The sequence below is a fragment of the Sceloporus undulatus genome, chromosome 5, assembly GCF_019175285.1.
Source record: "Sceloporus undulatus isolate JIND9_A2432 ecotype Alabama chromosome 5, SceUnd_v1.1, whole genome shotgun sequence".
In the NCBI taxonomy this organism is placed as follows: Eukaryota; Metazoa; Chordata; class Lepidosauria; order Squamata; family Phrynosomatidae; genus Sceloporus; species Sceloporus undulatus.
Window position 1 is genome coordinate 164,192,529 of NC_056526.1, and position 20,107 is coordinate 164,212,635.

Below are 20,107 nucleotides of genomic sequence, written 5' to 3' on the forward strand. Positions count from 1 at the left end.
CTACCAGGAAATGATCCGTCCATGACAAGGGGGAAATATTAGATATTTCCGCCCACGGATTTTCCGCATCCGAACAGAAGACCAAATCAAGAGTATTACCCGCAGAATGCGTAGGACCCTGTATCAGCTGGGACAGGCCCATGGCCGTCATGGTCTCCATGAATTCCCGAGCCGCACCAGATGGAACGTAGCTGGCCGTGAGGGAGATGTTGAAGTCACCCAGGACAAGAAGCCTGGGCGTCTCCAACATCAGCTCAGCGACCAGCTGTGTCAGCTCGTTAAGGGAGTCCGCTAATGCACGGGGTGGCCGATACACTAACAGAATCCCCAGACTGTCCCTAGCCTTTAGGGTCAGGTAGATACACTCGATATAGGTGGTCTGTCGGATGTGGTTCCTGGTGAGGGACACGGTGTTCCTATATACCAAGGCCACACACCCCCCCGCCCACCTAACCTACGCTGGTCCTTCACTGAGTACCCGGCAGGCAGGGCCTGAGCCCACACAGCATCCCCTTCAGGCCCCAGCCAGGTCTCGGTAATGCAAGCCAGGTCACACTTAGAGTCCTCCAGGAGATCCTGGAGGATGTGGGCCTTGTTATTAATGGACCTGGCATTGCACAGGAGCAGCGACAGGGTTTGTGGCACGGTTGGAGAGACCCTCAGGTCCTTTAGGTTGGGAGGGGGACAGGAAGGCGAGATAGATATGATGCATCTATCCCGCCTTCCCCTGGAACGGAAGTCCCTTCTCCCACCACCATACCTCCCCCTGCCCCACACAACCTCTATTGGGGCTCCGCCCACCAAGGTGTTGTCCCCGGCCCAGGCATCCCCCGCATCCCTATCCTCCCCCCACCTTCCTATGGCTGTTAATGGAGCAGAGGTTAGCCACTGCAGGCATCCTCTGCTCCCAAGGCTATTCTAAGCCTCCTGTCACCCGCTAAGACAGCGCAACTGCGCAGGTGCGCAGCGACGGAGTTCCCCAAGTCCGTGGGCGGCACTCCCGGGGCGGTGCGCAGATGCGCACCTCCGAAACCCCGGGAGGAGGCCGCCCGGCAAGAGGCACAGTCCAGCAGCGGCGTCGGCGTTGGTGGTCCTTGGCGAGGAGGCAAAGAGGGCATTTTGAGAAACAAGTTGCATTGAACACAGACTGTTCTGTTGGTTTCTGCTGCTTTTTCTGCCTTTTCAATAAAGAAATTGCTTTTGTTGCAAAATAAGCATGTCCTGCTACCTCATTTTTACTATGACTTACTTTGGTTAACTGTCTGTTTTTAAAACCTTCAGTCTGTAAGGTCCTGAAGAGGGTCGGTGCCTGGAAGATCTTTTCTGCCCAAACCAGTAAAACCAGTGCACTGCTCTTAGCATCCTGTGTCAGTATCCCCTTAGTTTTCATCCAAATTTTAAAGAAGTTCTCCAAGGGGCTGATCCTTGAATTTGCCCCCACATGATATGTAAAGTGTATGATTTACAAAAGCAAGCCAACAATTAAAGCAGCAATGGAATTAAACAGGATCTCAAGATGGAGAGAGAAAATTTTCAACAACCTCTTGGGCTAGCTTTTAGTAATGTGATGCCAGAATGAAAGATTAGGTTCCAAGTAAGGTCTCTGAGAAGGGCATCCAACAAGCTGGGTGCCACCCAGGGCTTGTCAGTTATCTCAGTCTCTTTACACATATTGGCCAGAAAACTCAAAGATCACAGCCAGCACCATTTATTGAGCAACTGGGTAAAAGACTCTTTCCTCTTTTCCTTTGTGGATGAAGGGTAGTTTATAAAACAGGGAAATAGAATGTGTAACAAAAAGAACTATAGATTTAAGGTGAACTCTAGCCAACTTTAAAGCATTTTGAAATTCCACTGGTGTCAGAAGAAGAGAGAATGAGTTGATTTTTCTGTTTCTCTTGTTGAAGTCAATGGAACTGAACAGTATCCCCCCTTCGATTATGTCTTTAAAAAATGTTTTTCTCCTTAAGTTTAATTTTTAAAATTAAACATTAGCAGAAGAAGCCACAGCTATTTGTGAGATGATCTAGGTCCTCACTAATCTCCATATGGGAATTGACTTGTGAACATGCCAGTGTCATCCTACAGTACAGGTAAAGGGCAAATCCATAGAGTGCTCCTTTACCGTGCCCTCTCTCCCAAATCCTCTCTTTGGTTGGCTACTGATAAATGCTACTGTGGCACATTTGCTTGTACCGCTGAGAGTGGCTGCAGCTGAGACTCCCAACAGTTCACAGCAGCTGAGCCTCTGTTCATTCAGCTCTTGCCTCGCAGATGGATGAGGAGATGGTTTCATCATCATAGATGATTACAGTCAGGCAGTGTTTAATCCAAAGGGGGATGTAGGACATCCTGCCACCTCCTTTCTGCCCATTCTTCTAAATGAATAATTAACACCATTTCCCTTTTAATTGTTACCCTAGATTCATGCATGCTGTGAAGCAGCAGTGCTGCAAATATTAATGCACTTACTATTCAGGTGAAGGATGAAGAGGTGCATAATTCTGAGGATAAGTGAGATTGACAGGGCATTGACATGTTGGTTCTGGGATGAATATAGTGTGCTACTAGACCCAAGTGCTTGTCTTCATCCACTCGCTCCTGTTATCTTCTCTCCACAAGTGTTTCCATCAAGATATTGCTCTAACCAACAGGCATGCACATCTGAACATCCTAACATTATTCAGGTGACACTGAAAAACTGTTTTGCATTGTTTTTACTTATTAGGATTTTTTTAAAATAAAAAAAAGTGTCGATGTGAAAATGTAAATATGAGCTAAATGAAAGAAAACACCTATTTCAAATTCTCAGCTAAATTGATGGCAATTTTTTTTTTACCAGAATTGCCTATCAGCTACATACATATGTTAACACTTCAGTTATGTAGCTACATGTCTCCTGGCCTGGCCCACCCCCCCCCCCCACTTAAAAGGCAACAGCCATTGTGATCAACGGCAGTGGCAACGCTAGGAGGGTGCAGGAGAGGTGGGCTGCACCTAGTGACACCCCAGAGGGGTGTGTGCATTCAGTGGGGCGGTACACCTGGTAGGACTGGTGTGGCTGCTGGGTGAGCAAGAAAGGATGTGCTATCTCTTTCTCGTTTGCCCAGCAACTGTGCTGGACCCCAAATTGGCATCTGAAGGCCATAGCATTGCTCTCCCAAGCTGTGGAGGCTCGGGGGGGGGGAGGTGCCCTCCATTTGAGCTCCAGCATTACATGGCTGCAGCCATGGCACACCCCAAATGGCCTTCCAGAGGCTGTGGCAGTCTGTCCTCCCTGACCCCCTCCTCGCCCCAACAGTGACACCAACATCAGGGATGCCACTGATCAATACAGGTCTGTTCCCTTGTTGATCAGGAAACAACTGGTTGATGTTTCCACCTCCTCTTGTGACAGAAGCAGTGTCTCTGTCACAATCCCCCTCACACCTGATATTGTTCCTAAGAAGGGAGCAGGTGGAAACATCAGTCAGCAGCTTCTGGATGGACAGGGGAGCAGATCCCATTGATTGCCATGGCGGCTGTCCAGTAAGTGGGGATTGAGGGACTTTCATTGTCCCTATTAATTGCTATACTCTGGTTTTTCTTCAGATCATATAAAACTTTTGCCTTTTTATGGTATATTTCTTACAGTAGTGAAAACATAGGGATCATGACTATGATGAGCCAGTCACAAATACATAACTCTGGATTATATATTCATAACTGCCTTAGTGAATGCTGGCTTATGCTGTAGTTTTCCTCATCTGTTCTTACACAAAATCACAGAGACAGATACTTTTAAATAAAGACCAACATTCTACTGGAGTTTTCAATCAAAATTTTTACCCATCCTATATATTAGCTTAGCGATCATTCAGAAAACATAACCACTTTCCTTCTGCAGACAAAGTACTGGCCACTTAGTTAAACGGGTGTTTTTAAGTGTAGGCTTCAGTCTTTCTTGGCTGTGGAACATGAAAACTGACATAATCTTCCCAGGAGCACGTGAGCCATCATGTATCGTTTTAATCTGTGAAACCCAGGAGCCGAATGTACTGTCACATGCCGATTTTACTTTTCTATGAGAAAGTGACTCTGAGTTCATTGATGGATTGTGTGCTCTCTTTTTAAAACAGTCAAGATGCTGAATGCCCTCGGGTGATAGACAGTGTGCAGTGAGAAAGCAAAGCAAAGCTGATGGCCCAGTTCAAGTTCACCTGACAAAGCTGGAGCAGGCTGCAAGCAAGGCTCTAGAAAAGGATTATTCACAGCAGCATTATATTTTCTGAAAGCATTTTTCTTCCTGCGCAGCTGCAAAGCTTCCCAACCCTGAAGATTTTACGCACTATAATAGATTTATTTTTTTCCCTTTTCTTTTCTCTCTCTCCATTTCTGTACTTTTTACACCTAATTTCTTCCCTGGCTCTGGATTGTGACAGAGCATTTGTATACCCAAACAACTCAGCACAAATATCATCAAGATAACAATGGCAGCATGAAAAATCAGTCACACAAAGTCTGAGCTCTTTGTGGTTTCAGAAACAAAAGCTAGGTTTTAGTTTTAGTTTTGGTTAAGCCAAATTTTGTTATAGTGTGCTGTTCTTTTATGAAATTACAGAACTCCTCTAAGAGTCTCCAGAGAGATAAATGCTTTTAGGGTGGAATAGCTAAAGGAAGGAGGAAAATGTGGCTCTGATTAGAATATGCTTACTTATTTCCCACATTCACATGGCAGGACATTTCATGCCTGTTATATGAGAAAGTCATCTTTAATAGTATGCTTTCACTCAAGAACAAGGGAAGAGCTACAGCCAGTGCAGGAGTGGCATAGACAACCTTCCTTTTAAAATAAAATGAAACTACATAAAATGAAACAAAACTATTTTTCTTCCCCAGTTATGCTGTGGAAAACAGAATAAAAAATGGGGAGATGGAGAAGTAAAGATAATTCTGAAGGAAATAGCTACACAGTGAAAACAGTTGAATGCTCATTTCATTGTGGACAGTATAGCCTGTGGCTGCTACATCAGTGGTCTTGTGATTCCATTCTGGGGTTTCCTTCAGACTTTAAAGGAGCAACTCAACAGACTGACACTCTTGCAGGTAGGGTTAGAACCTTGGACAACTTATTTAAAGTCTTGAATGTAGCCTGGAATAGACCACCATGCCACTGACATGGATACTACCAGTCATCCCATAGGGATGATCATTAGGGTGAGGATACTGTGGTGCTTGGCCAGAATTTATACACAAGGCCAGAAGGAACTGGGAACATCAGCTTGAATCACACATAAGAGAGGCATAGGCTGAGATTCCACACTGTGAGCTGCATATCATAAATCTCTGCAAGTGGCATTACACACACTGAATGGCAAAGTTGCACAACAAAATTAACACTCAATTACATGGGCATCTCATGCACATGCGAGTGCACTTCATATGAGCACAGCAGGCACATGTACAACTGAATGCATAATGGAGCCACATGCACAACTCTGCTTCTCCAATCTTGCACTCTCATTTTACCAAATCTGATACAACAGAGGTGATTGATGGCTCTTATGTCAGTGGGATGAGGCAGTCACTCTCATTTTAGCTGAACCTCAGCGGAGCTATTTTTAAAAAATATTTAACATTTTATTAGGTTTACAAAAATAAAAATAAAACATGGTACAATTATCTATCACAACCCCATTCGTTACAATCCAAAACACCATTGACACAACAACACAAATATATAATTCATACTCTACTAAAATGAACTTCCTTAATCCAAGTTTGTGAGTTGATACTCCTTTTCTATATTTTGTTAATCCTTTTTTCCTTGTTTTTTTCTTTTCTATTGTGATTCCTCATCTTGCTTCCTATTAGGAGTGGATTTTTCCTCAGTGGAGCTATCTAAAACAACCCTACGCACAAATATTCTCTGCCTCTCAAACCAGAGCCAGAAGCCACCAATGCTTAGAATGCCTCATTTCAACCTCTACAACCATTGGGATACAATGGGTTTGTCATTTAGCAATAGCAAGTACATTTCTATACCACTTATCAGTGCACTTAATAAGCACTCCCTAAGTGGTTTACATAGTGTAAGTTAATTGCCCCCAACAATCTGGGTATTCATTTTAGTGACCTCGGAAGGATGCAAGCCTGAGTTGAGCTTGAGCCCTTTTGCTGGTATTGAACTCGCAACCTTATGGTTTAGAATGAGTGGCTGCAGTACAGGCATTTAACCACTGCACCATCAGTGGAATTTTGCACAGGAATACTGAGATACCTCCAGTGGCAGAACTTCTAGCCTATCTTGGGTGCATTTATACTTCCTCCAACAAATCCTATTCCCAGCTTTCTCTGAATTTTTCTTATAATCTCACCACTAGACACCACCATAGGCACAGTTTGACCTCAATAGCTCCAGTAACACTGTTGTCACATTCCCGGAAGCATGTGTGTATAATAAAAAAATAATGTATTAAGTTAAAGTTTACTTATTTAATTCATCTAAATCCTAATTGACTCTAACACATCTCCTCATAATGATAGCTTAATCTAATCTCTATCTTTCATTCTGTCATACATACCAGCCTGCTAAACATCCCTTTAAACACAATGTTTTTGTGCCTGCAAGATATTAATTTCCATTTCTTGAATACTACAGAGCAACATAATGTAAAAAAGACTGAGCTGGAATTGTAGATCTTGCGAAATCCACTTCTCCTTTGGGGTGGGATCATAAAGGCCCAACCTCTTCCACCCTCCTCCTCTTCCTTTTATTTTCAGCTTGTCTTGAGAGAATTTTTTTCCACCCTGCATTTTAACCCAAAAATCACCCATGCTGGTGGAGGTGATTAATTTGTCACACTGTTAAGTATCTCTTTAAATATTCACCAGCCCAACATTTCATGCTCTCCCCCTTGCAAGAGATCACTTACCTATTAACAGATATACTATACATCACATAACCTTACTTTACCTTAATTTCTGTACTAAATATAACATGCCCAGAACATCACAAGTATACTACCACTTCCACATGCTGGTGATATAGAAGGGTTATACAGCGCAACCATCATTTAACTGTGTGAGTGTAGATTTATATCATGCAAGCCATACATGAAATCAAAATGATTCACATATATTATCTGTGTAATCTTTGTAAAGGGTAATATAAACAGCTAATAATGCTTACCCTCCAGTGGTTTCATTGCTATGGGATTTAAGATCAATTCATCCAATGTAAGTATGCAAAGGGATCTTGTACCACCGTTGATACTATGCAAAAGAATTTGTAGCATAAGCTTTTGTAGACTTGGCGTGCTTCCTCAGATGCATTTTGTATTGAAATATGAATTGAACATTATGTTTGCTATGTGTGTTCATAGGGCAAAGCTCTTATGTGGCTGCAACATCTTGAATATGGTTCTTGTTTTATTCAGTGTTTATAATATGCCATGACACCACATAGATGTAAAAGCTACGAATTAAAATTGGGAGGAGGGATATCAGGAGAACCAATTGCATAGTGAACTAATCATGCAACATTTTATCTGCACAAACTCAGTCTGTAAATTGCCAACCCACATTTTGGTATAAATCCAGGGTCATGTGAAATGGCCTTTAGATTTGCTCAAAAGAAAACCAAATGACAGGGTGGTATGAAACAGATGTCTGGTCTATAGCAGGGATCCCATCATTGTCTAAGATAGGGAAAGTGGCACTGGCAATATTTTTAAGGGGAGAGGGGAGGGATTGGGGGCACAGCTCACTGGAAAGTTATCCTACACCAGCCTCATTGCAAAGAAAGGATGGAGAGCTATGCAAGAGGTATTGCTTTGTGTCGGTCACATTCATTGCTATCAGTCTTTTGCAGGTGATGGGCCCATGGTACTGAGCCTTTAGATTGGAAGACCAATGGAATCTGTGACATTAGACTATCTCCCAATGAATATTTGAAAAATGAATGAGGGTAATTCCCCTATTGGTTACTTCCAGTTCTCCAGGTGGTAGATGACAAAAGTCCAGGGAGGTCACATCCATGAATGACAAGCTTTGATCTAAAAACACAAAAGATGGCTTCATAATTTGTGAAGGGAATAGGAAAAGCAGCAGCTGCTTTTACCCAGGGCATGCTCTGCTGACGCCTGTGGACAGCACCCTTTCCACAAAACATTCAAAGAGGATGAGTGTCAGAAGCAGACTGAAAATATTATATAGCCCAGAGCAAGTGCAATCCCCTATCTCCCCCCCCCCCTTGTGAGTGCAAACCCACCCAAAAACACCAGGGAAAGGACTGAGAACAGTTAGGGTAGCAGAACAGAAAGACTCTTTCTCAGTATTCAAAAACAGATCAGTTTAAGGGGATAGATTTAATATGAAGTCTAAAAATCAGGAACAGGAAGAGGTGACCAGATAATGATGTTGGTGGTAAAAGAGCAGTTTAACATGCCTAGCCAGGTACTTGAAGGCATTTCTTATTTATTTCAGTTCTCTTGTTAATTACATTTATATCCCACCTTTCCTTCAATGAGTGCATGTGTGTATGACGGTGTTTCTCTCTACTTTGTAAAGTAGGTTGTACTGAAAGAGAATGCCCCATGGAATTCAGTGGGTTTCATGGTTCAGTGAAGGATCCAAAGTAGGATCTCACAAGTCTCAATCTTTCAGCACATATTTCTTTCTAAATTTACTTACAGATCACTGCCATTTCAGTTTGCTTAGAGAACCTTTACATCAGTGTACTGATTTCAGGTTTCTACTATAATGTATATTTTATTTCTCTGGAATGAAATGAAAAATACCAGACCCCTTGTCCATAAGGAGCAGTCAACTGAATTCATGTTAGGTTTGGGAAACTGTGGCCCTCCAGATGATTTTCTATAATTCTCATTGGTCTTAGCCACCATAGCCAAACTGTGAAGGATTACAGCATTTACACCTCACTAGCATGTCGAGGATTACAGGTGTCCATCCCTGCCTTATATCGACACTAATATACCCAGCTCTAAAAACCTTTTATGTTGACCTGATTCTAGTATTGAATAACTGGACTCCATTGGATGGTAGGGAGTGGAATTTCTATTGAATGACTCCTTCCTTTCCACAAACTTTTGCTCTTAGTATTACATTTCATATTCTTTAAGTTTCTATAGCTCCCCGTGATTTTGAGATCTGAGCTGCTGTTAACAAGAATAGCCAACACCATGTTTCTGATCTGATGTTTTTCCACTCCAGAAAACTCCAGAAAAAGAGTTAAAGAATCTAAATCCATTCCTTATTTTATTATGTCACCATATATTGCAAAATATATTTCCTATAGTTCTGAACACAACTTACACTCCCATCAAATATGAATAAGAGTGGCCCTACCTCTTTTGTATCACTAATACAGAGCTGAGACATCTGGAGGACATCCATGAAGTTCAGATGCATTCAATGTTATGTGTTTGGTTATAATCACACCATCAGATACTTCTTAGCTATATCCCACTCTCCACTGGCCAGGAGAGAGGTAGCATGAAAAGTAGGAGATTTCAAAGGGTTGTTGCTGCTGCACAATGGAGGCAGAGAATTCTGACTTCTTCAACAACATCCCACCTTCCAAAAGATATACACAGGCATATGTCACTAACATGATGCCAGTTATCAACAGTCCTCAGAGGGTTGACAGATGAATATAGTATATGTATTCTCCTGAAAAAGTTGGCATGTCTTATGCCATCTTTGCGCTATTTCCTAGAGTATGAAAATGTTATACATTAGAAGATGCAAAATATGGCTTGGTTGGATTGGATACTGTGGTGCAGGTGCAGAAAAAAAATGTTGAAATTAGCTTAAAGAGTCTCTTGGGAAAACACCTTAATTTTTACCCAAACTCAGTTTGGTTTCTCCACAGATGGTCTTGTTAGGGAAAGACGGCGACAGATGTCATTACATTCTGTGTGTTGACTATTGAAGAAATAGTAAATCCCTTTCTTCCCAAAGTTTGTTAGACAAGATGCCTCTTTCTGAGAGACAGAATGGATCTGGGGATCAGTGAGATAAATGAGGCCTTTTCCATTACCAGTCACCCAGCCTGCAAAGGAGGGGGGGGGAGAGGAAAAAAAGAAGTAAAAAATTAACAGTTTTAAAATTTGCACAGAACAAGTGCTGATGTCTATTCATACAGATCCATCCAATGCTGCAAGACTGTACTTTCTTTTGCACAACAGGAGATTCTTTTCACTTCCTCCCTTGTGCACCATCCATGGTCTCCATTATGTCCTACTACCCTTTTTTCAGTGTCTGCCAACCAGGTTGGTTTAAAAATGACTTTAAAAAAGTGGGGGAGCAAGGATCATGATTTACAACTTTCTGGAGCCAATTATATTCCATCCCATTTTCACAACTGTGTAAATGTTTTATAGCTGAGCATTTATTATCACTCTCTACTGGATCCAAAGAAGTGGGTTTATATCCACAAAAGCTCATGTGACAATAAAATGTGCTGCCAGTTAGTCTTAAAGGTGCTGCCACATTTTAAAAAAAAAACACCTTCCTCCCCCTTCATTACTCCTATTTAAGAAAAAACACCCTCTCAGCTTTTAATCATCATCTAATGTGTTCACATACAAACCTTGTAAATCAACCACCACATCTGTCCCTTGGGAAAAGTCATAGCAGAAATGTCCATAAGCAAGTCCATATTCTGTGGCTTTGTATTCCAGTTTTACTATTTTAGTGTTATTGGATAACTTCACAAACTCTCCCAATATGTAGGGTTCCACACTTACACATCCTTGTATAGACTTGCCTTCTAGTAACTGGGGAACAAAAAGAGTTATGATATGAACAGCATTACACGGAGCTCGGCAACATTATTTTTTGACTGTAACTCTCAGATTCTGGAATTGTAATCCAAACAGCAACAACAACAACTTTCCCAGCATCTATATTTTAGTTTACACTCCTTTGGGGAGAAAAGTATTTCTCTTTCACATTTTTCATATTCATTTCATGAGCTGAATCCATTGCATTCTCCTGTTCATTCCTTACCAAGAGTACTACGGATGGGATGTAAAAGATTTGTGTGTGGACTTTTTGCTCATAGAGTCTTTTGTTGAATTCCGTCACATAGTACTGGGCAGTCATTTGTCGTTCCACATCACTGAAATGGTGAACAAGCTCTTTCTCATCTTTGTACTCTTTACCAACGTATCTGTGAAGATGAGATCACACAAGTAGAGTGATTTATTTGGGAAACGTATTAATGTTTTTTCTGCAGTCACGCTCAGAGTGGTGCACAATAGTATGAAGCCATAAAGGGTCATCTGGCTGAAATGTCAAGAGATGTAACCATTTTAGGTTGTTGAAGCAAAACCTACAAAAGGTCTTAGGCCATCTTAAAAATATTGGCTGGCATCCTGCCAATGACATACACAGGTGAGTCCACTTTATCCTCCTGTATGTCTTTTTTGGTTGTTGTAGAGGTTGGTATTCTATTCCACCCTCCACAAGGATGAAAGTTCCCCCTGACTCCCACTGCACTGTGATAGCCTCCTACCCCACTGCCATTCTGTTGCTATTGGACAATAGATGGGACTGGAGAAGTGTCTGACTATGTTTGTCTTCCACTGAGATCCACTGAGTTGTCTAGAGGTCCCAGCAAATGATACCACCTGGAAAGGCCATGGAGGTGAGGCTACTGCAGTACAACAGAGTCCTGGAGATGGTAACATGGAGTTGTAAAACTTTTATGTGATGCTTGACCATGTAGGATCTTGGCATTAATATGGTGCAAGATCTCACTGATGTCACCAAGTTTATCAGATAGGTTTCATTTGGGCTAAGCAATTCCTAGAATGAGGGGGAGTTTATGGTGGAGAGTCCACCAGTTCCTAAACTGCGCTGAACAGGACAAGAAAGCATGACAGAGAGGTTTGTAATTTTCCTCACTTTTTTTTTACCTTTAGAAACATCTCCCTCATATTGGTCCTAGTGGGAGGGAAACCAGCTAGCCCAAGGGACAGTATCATTTCATCTCCTTATGGACCTATATCTGAGGAAGGAGGGGCTTTGGGAACTATTGGATCCAAACCATCTCCCAATCTTCTCCAACATGCTGAAGGGTTGTATTTGACAGGGCAGATACTGCAAAAGCATGCTTTGCCATTACTTTGCATTTGGATCACCTTTTCTGTCTCTGAAATGGTATTTGTGTTGTCCCATGAGGATGGTTTCCCATGGACCAAAGTATTGTATCCTCAATGAACAGAGAGAAATATCCCTTCATTTTCAGCAGCTGCAGAGCTTGGAAAAGGTACATCTTCAGTTAAAGAGTTCTCAGAATCTCCAAGTCAGTGCAGCCCATAATCAAGTTAGGTGGCTGATTTTGTTACTAGAGTTCAAAATGAACTTTTCTAAGTTCATTTCATTTTCAAGTGAAAATCAGCTGTTTCTCCTCCCCCCAGGTTTTGGGAATTAGTGTAGCCAAAACTAACAAGCCACACATATTTTAAGGTGATTTTAAGCTGAAAGGGGCTTTGAGGAATGTCCTCATGGATTTAAAGACCAGAAAATTTGGGCTGGAGGAGCCACATGTGGGCTAGATGTTCCTTATCCATGTTTTAAAACAATAGCAAAGTGAAGGATGGCTAGATCCTGACTTACAATTTAATCCCATACACATTTACTCAGATGTATGGGCAGGTGATTCAAATGAGACTTACATCTAGTATGCATTATAGGACTGGAGCCTCAATGCACCACTGCAATGTATAGGGCTTAAGTTAGTGTAGTCATGACCAACTTCTTGTCAGAATGATTTCACTTGTAATATTATAATATTAGACAATCAGAACACAATTCAGCCACATTCCTAAGGTTACAGGAACATGAAGGTGAGAATAGAGTAGAAATGTTTTAAGTGCTGTTGTTATTGTGTCTTCAACCAGATGTAGCTTGGTCTTCCATTATAGACTCCTCCAAAACTATGGTACACAGCCATTGTCCCCGTTTTAATTAAAAAACAAATGTGTGTGACATTCAGCTCCAAAGGGAGATATGAATAAGGGCCATCCCATTGCAATGCAGCAGAGAAAGCTGTCCTACACAAAGTCAGATCACTCACTTGTTTAGCCTGAGGTGGACAACCTTTTGCCTATAAATCCCACAAACTCTAGGCAGCATAGCCAATGATAAGGGAATGTGGTAGTTGTCAGCACAAACATCTGGAAGGCCAAATGTTCATCTACTCAGTATCTTGAATGATAGCTGCTGTCTGATGTCTCAGGCAAAGATTTGAGAATATTCTAATCTCTACCATATCTTTTTATGGATCTTATTATGAGTGGATACTGGAGATCTCCCCAGGGACTTTCTGAATGCAAAGCATGTGTCTGCCCACTAAGCTGTGGTCCAACAACTACAGCTCAAACATCACTGAGTTCTCCTGCCTGAACTAATCACAATATCACACTGATTTGAGTGATACCTTCCCAGAATCTCTTCTTGATGTAGAAAGTGTATCCAAAAAGCATCTCTTTGTCTGCCTTTCTTGGCCACGCTCAGGTAGTCTCCGATATAGGCAGCTGTTTCCTGAGCCGTCCACTGCCCAGATTTCTTAGAGTATTTCAAAAGGAGAGCGGCTGGAAAAGAAGATAAATGAATTGACAACCTCTTCAACAAAGAGGCTGTTCCATACTAGTAACCAAGAATGGAATGGCAGAATTAACTTGTTTTCAGTGTCCCTTCCTAGACAGTCACAGAGCCCATGGCATTTTGCTTTCACAGCCTAACCTATGAAAAATCCTGTTTATTGCAACAGTGTTGTATTACAGTCAGCTACATCTATAAACAGAAAAGCAGAAAGGCAAGCAGGATGGATTGCTTGGGAAGTGCTTCAGGACGGTATTCCCCTCAAATATACTGCAGAATGACGGATGCTTCAATAAGAACATTGTTGTGACACCAAAGAAAACAGTTTCTATTACCAAGAAGATAATAAACCTTGGAAACATTCATTTTTGGATTACTACTTAAAGAACACCAGAGCATTCTGGTTGGTGGATTTTAGATGATATGATTAAAACATTTTTTTTCCTCAAGCTTTGGGGAAATGCCATATAATAGCAATAGCAATAGAAAGTACACTTCTATACTGCTTATCAGTGCACTTAAGCACTCTCTAAGCAGTTTACATTGTATAAGCTAGTTGCCCCAAACACGCTGGGTACTCATTTTAGTGATCTCGGAAGGATGCCAGGCTGACTCAACCCTGGAGCCCCTGGCTGTGAGTGAGTGGCTGCAGTACCAGCATTTAACGACTGTGCCTCCAGGCCTCCCTCAAATAGATGTAAATTTTAATTAATTAATTAATTAATTAATTTTTATCCTGCCTTTCTCCCAAAGTGGGACCCAAGGCAGCTAACAACATATATAAAACACATTAAAACAACAATTAAAATTGTGCAATTAAAATAAAAAAATATAAAAAATACAAATATAAAATATAAAACATACAAAGTTAAAAATAATAATCTAAAACCAACCTCTTCATCTCCCAGTAAAACCGAGCCTGCAAGATCTTAAAATGCCTGTTTAATCAGGTGTAAACAGTGGATGAAAGCCCATGGTGTTTCACCATGCAGTAGAGGTTTGTCTTCACAGCCAGCCAAACCATAAGGTAGACTGAGTCAGCTGCCTCAAGTGGAAAGGAACAACAACAGCAAGGAAAAGGGGGAAATTATGCAGTCTTGCACATATTATTGGAGTGCAATTCTCAGTATTCTTTATCATTGGCTACACATACTAGGACTTCTGGGATGTGCAGCAGAATCTGGAGAACCAAATGATTCCCACATCTGCTCTTGAACAGCAGAGCTGTGTATGTTATACAACCCAGGTTGCTTTCTTTCAAGTCTTGTGCCTTAGGATATGGTAGTAGACACTGATCTATCACCAGTGCTACAGTAACATTCAGCTGCAGTTAATTTCTGTATATGCATGGGTGGATAAAAAGCAATATTTCCTTGGCCCCATGCAGCAAAAAGTTTTGGACTAGCTCAGCTTTCTTTGAAAATTCAGAGATCATTCAGCTCTCACATCTGTCAATAACTCACAGATAGTTACTTCATACCTTACATTTTAAAGTACACCCACCTCCATTTGTGGGGGTCAGGAGCAATTCCCCAAAAGTGGAAAAGCCACAAACATAAATAAATAAAAAATAAAAATAGTGAATTCTACTTGTTTTTAATTTGTGCAAATACTATTCAAGGAATCTCTAGGTCATCCAGAGTGATTTTAAGTTCATCGTCCAGCAGAAGTTAACCACAGAATTGCACTAGAGGACCTAAAGATTCCTAGAAAGGTGTTCTCTCTAGTAATCTCTAGGTCCTCCAGCACAACTCCATGGAGTTGACCATAAAATTGCTCTGGAAGACCTAGAGATTCCTGGAGAGTACATATTAATCAAAACCACAAGACATCTAATCCATGAAAGGGAAAGCTGGGCAGGGCAACTGTATATAGGAAATGCACTGTCTTAAAAAGAAAGGAGTTGTATCAATGGACCAAATTATATACAGTGATGAAATCCATGGTCAGATCTCTTGATGTAATTTTTGAAAGTTAAAAGCAGCATTGGTGGGTGGGTGCAGACTTAGATTTAAGCTGGAGAAAAAGGTATGAACCTTCTCCTTTCATTCATATGTCTAACTCAAATTGCTCCCTTGAAGCTGCTATTAATTGAGAAGAAGAAATAACAGATATTTGTGTAGAGGAAATGGAAATCTTCACTTATTTCACCTTTGTAGCAAAAATGAAAAATGCCAGAAGTTTTCTCCCTGAAGGAAAAGCTTTTAACAATGCCACCTCTGCAGCTTTTCTGAAAATGTCTTACACAAGTAATTTTAATTTTTTAAAATAAATCTGAGCATTTGGGATTGTATAAATTAGTATGGAAATGCTAGGATGCAAGAACTTCCCTTCTGTGTAAATAATATAAAAAGCATGGAATCACATCATTATAAAGATCTAGTTTAGAAATATCTACTTACAATAACCTTTATGGAGCAAACTTGGCTTATAAAGCCCTGTATTCTTCATTCTCTCCACTAGCCAGGTGTGATCTACACCTGACAGAAGTCTAGCATAGTCATCGTCACTCAGAATGCGTGCTTGTAGGATGTGATCTTTTGTTCTTTCCATAAAGAAAAAAGAGCTACCACTAGAGTTCAAATAAGAAGGACTGCCCATGTCAGAAAAACTGCTGGAAAAATTGGGAGTTTTGTACCATGATTTCAGAGAAGAACCTGAACTGTGACTGAGGCTCAAAATGTTACTTAGCTTTTCATGTTCATGTTCACCTTCACCTTCTTCAGTTGTAGCACAATAGCTGGATTGACTGGATGGTTTATTATCCATCTCTGAAGGGGAACTTATGGTTCCAGGCCTGTGATTTTGTTGATTTCTTATTAGGTCTATGTCAGTGAGGTGATCTGCTGACCTCCTTGCACTATCAAAAGCACATTCCCATTCTTCTGCTGTTTCTGCTTGGGGATCAACTGCAGGTATTTCAAAGGAGCCAGTTTTAGGTACAGTGGAAGTTGATTTGTTAATCCAATTTAGTACAAAATGGTCACGTTCAGGTTTTAGCATGTTGCTGTTTATGGAAGTAAGTGTCATCCTATCATTAGGAAGGTGTAAATTCATTTGGGCATCTTCAATTAATTCCACTGTTTCTCCTTCTGGATCAACCAGTGGTCTAGCTACTAGCTCTGGAATTTGTTTGTAGCTTTCAGGGACTTCTCCATTTTCATTCCCAACACTGCACTGATTATGGTTAGAAGTGCCACCAGAGTTCTTGCTGCTATCCTTGGTCCTGGAATCAGCTGCTGAAGAAGAGATGATAATTTCAAATTGATCTTGTTCAGAACTGAGCTTTGTTACAAGACTCAAAGACTCATTGCTACATTTGGAGTTGGTACTACTGGTTTTTATGTGTGGCTGCTTTGCACTATCTATTATTTTCCCCAAATGTCTGGAATTTAGCTCTAATTCTGTAACATTACTCAAGGCATCTTCATTCAAGTCTGCAGAGCAAACCTGCCCTTCCTCTGTACTGGCCTTTTTGTTCTGTATATTATCATGGGGAAGTTTACTTTCCTCGCAACCAATTTCTTCCCAACCAGAGGAAGAAGAACTTGACTGTGAAAACTTGCTCCATGATCTCAGTGAACTGGAAATTTCACTCCTGCTTTGAGAACTACCTGAAATGCCATCAACACTCTTTTTACTCCTTTCTTCAGATTCACACTCTGTCTTTTCATCAAAGGAATAATCTACTGCAGCGCCATGAGATAATCTCTTTCGTATTTGGCCCTTACAGGCCTCATGGTTTTTCCTTGCCTTTTGTGGAAGTGGGATCTTCACAGCATCACTTCCATGATGTGATATTTCTTCCATAGTACACACAGTGTCTAAATTTCTGGTTTCAGTTTCCAAAGCAGTTATACAGATTCCTGTTTTGCCTTCTCCTGATCTCACTTTCTGGCTCTTGCAAGCACTTTCAAAAACCTCACAGACTGCTTCATGATGCTGAGAGTGAATTTTGAGGACAGTCTCAAAGCTCAGTTCACCACTGATAATCTGCTTGTCAACACCCATTTTGTAGCTATCTGGAATGTAAGACTTGACATCTGAATTAGGGAAACTCTGCACATGCAGTTGTTCCTTAACAGACATGACCAGACCCATGATATCCTCGGCCAGTTGTTCTCTGTCTTGCTGTCCACTATGTGTTGAATGATTATAAATATATAGTTTCTTCAAGACATCCTGACACAACTGATTTACCCAAGTCAGTCTCTCACTCTCCCCATAAAGTCGCTGATGCACTTTTGTAAGGCAGAAAGCTGCCTTGACAAAACTATGGAGTTCCTGTTTGCTGGTGACTGGTTCTTTGTCTTTCTTACTGAGAATACCGATTTCAAAGGACTCTTTTGCTTCAGATAAATAAAACTTCTGCTTTTCTGAAGGACATGCACTTGAACAGCTATAAGACAGCAAACATGTTCCACGGATATTCTGTAAACCAAGGACAGATGAAATGAATAGGATCTTTCAAAGTCAGGTGTCAAATTTAAAGTTCACACCCAAAGGATACTCAAATTTGAGCACATCTTACAAGAAGACATTGATTTTCTAATGATTTTAGTTGCTCATATTTTCTATATTTGGTAATTTACATTAATAAAATTATGCATTATGTATTAGCTATCTGGTTCTCTACTGGTGTGTGGATTAAAGAATCTTGCACAGTGATCCTAAGTATATTTTTACCTATGGATTACATCAGCTCTATTAGAGCTTGGAAAAGTTACCTTCTGACTACAACTTCCAGAATCCTCCCTGCTGGTATGATCACTGACTATGCTGGCAGGGAGATTCTAGAACTTATAGTCCCTTTCCCAGCCATGAGTTTTCTTCCAGTTGTTACCCTAGCTAACATTGCTAATGCTGAATGATTATGAGGAAAGCAGTTAAAACCAGCTAGAAGACCACTGTTGCAAATTGATAAGGGATGGGGACATATTCTGGGAACCTTTGGACTGAAATCCATGGTAATTGTTTCCCTGAAGATTTATGTACTAAAAAACAAAAGTTAAATAATATAATTAGCAACTTTTAATTGCAACTCTAACCACCCTTCCTTGAAAGTAAGTACATCAACATCAGGTTTGGGCATTCATTATGTTGTTGCTACAAATTCTACAACAAAGGTTTTTTGGCAAGATTTATTCCAAGGAGGTTTGCCAATGCTTTCCTCTAAGGCTGAGATAATGTGACTTGCCCAAGGTCACCCAGTGGGTTTGTATGGCTGAATGGAAATTTAAAGCCCAAATCCTAACCCAACACTCAAACTACTATGGCTCTCACACTCATTATAGGCAGCAACAAACAGTTAATAGTAAGTAACTATTTAGGGCACGTAACTATAATACAGGTAGCCTTTTGCAGATAGACTTTTGCTGTAGCCTGGCATGGTATACTTACCATTGCTGTGAGCACAAACAGCGATGTAAACTGGCTGAAGGCTGCTGCCAGCTTGCAAGCTTCAGCAGCTGAAAGTAAACGATGGTCAAACTCTTTCAGAAGGTTCTGTTGAAATGGCAAGACAAAAATGTAAGTTTAGGCTGATTTGTTTTGCCAGATTGTTTTATACTACCTTTTAAAAAACAAACTAATTTTCTAAGATCTGACTTAGTTACAGCATTGCAATATAGGCTGAGGTTATGTGTAAGAATCAATCAATATTACATCTCAATTTCCAGGAGTAGGAAGAATTAAGAAGAGTAGGAAGTTAGGGATGGTAGGAAAGGAAGTATCTAATTTATAAATAAGATATAAGCATGATATTTAGACGTGAAACTTTCAAAAATGTAATAAGTGAGTTATTTGTTCGTATTTCTTCTCTTCTTTTGAGTGTTATTTGTATTATTTGCTTGTTTGTTTTGTATGTGTTTTGTATTTTTTTAATTATTAATAAACTTTTTATAAATAAAAAAAATATTACTTCTCAAGTTCCAATGCTGAGAACTGGTCTCCTCCACAAATGATTAATGACCCCAAGTAAATTCACCATTAGAAAATGAGGAGACACTTAGGGAGCTGGGTATGTTTAGCCTGGAGAAGAGATGGTTAAGAGGTGATATGATACCCCTCTTGAAGTATTTGAAGGGGTGTCACATTGAGGATGGAGCAAGTTTCTTTTCTTCTGCTCCAGAGACCAAGGCACGGAACAGTGGATGCAAGCTACAGGAAAAGAGATTCCACCTCAACATTAGGAGGAACTTCCTGACAGAAAGAGCTGTTTGACAATGGAACACACTCCCTTGGAGTGTGATGGAGTCTCCTTCTTTGGAGATTTTTAAATAGAGGCTGGATGGCCATATGTCAGAGGTGCTTTGATTGTTGTGTTCCTGCATGGCAAGGGATTGGTCTGGATGGCTCTTGTGGTCTCTTCCAACTCTATGATTCTATTATTTTTCTTTATCCTTTTCATACTCAGAAAAAATAATTTTAAAAAATACAGTAAGGTGCTATGATATGTTTTCATAGGGTGACTGTGTCTTAACTTCTATGGAAA

General features: G+C 40.6%; 1 protein-coding gene across 1 annotated transcript in view; it reads right to left on the bottom strand.

Annotated features, from left to right (window-relative positions):
- Positions 1 to 8,269: 8,269 nt before the first annotated feature.
- ALPK1 (alpha kinase 1) overlaps positions 8,270 to 20,107 on the bottom strand; it is a 73,148-nt gene continuing 61,310 nt past the window's right edge. Inside the window, exons 9-14 of the mRNA XM_042467407.1 lie at positions 19,015 to 19,119; positions 16,017 to 18,045; positions 13,451 to 13,604; positions 11,014 to 11,176; positions 10,595 to 10,781; positions 8,270 to 10,054 (exon numbers count right to left, since the gene is read on the bottom strand). Of these exons, the coding sequence (XP_042323341.1) occupies positions 9,855 to 10,054; positions 10,595 to 10,781; positions 11,014 to 11,176; positions 13,451 to 13,604; positions 16,017 to 18,045; positions 19,015 to 19,119 (2,838 nt within the window). The 3' untranslated portion in view covers positions 8,270 to 9,854. The remainder of the gene's footprint in view (positions 10,055 to 10,594; positions 10,782 to 11,013; positions 11,177 to 13,450; positions 13,605 to 16,016; positions 18,046 to 19,014; positions 19,120 to 20,107) is intronic.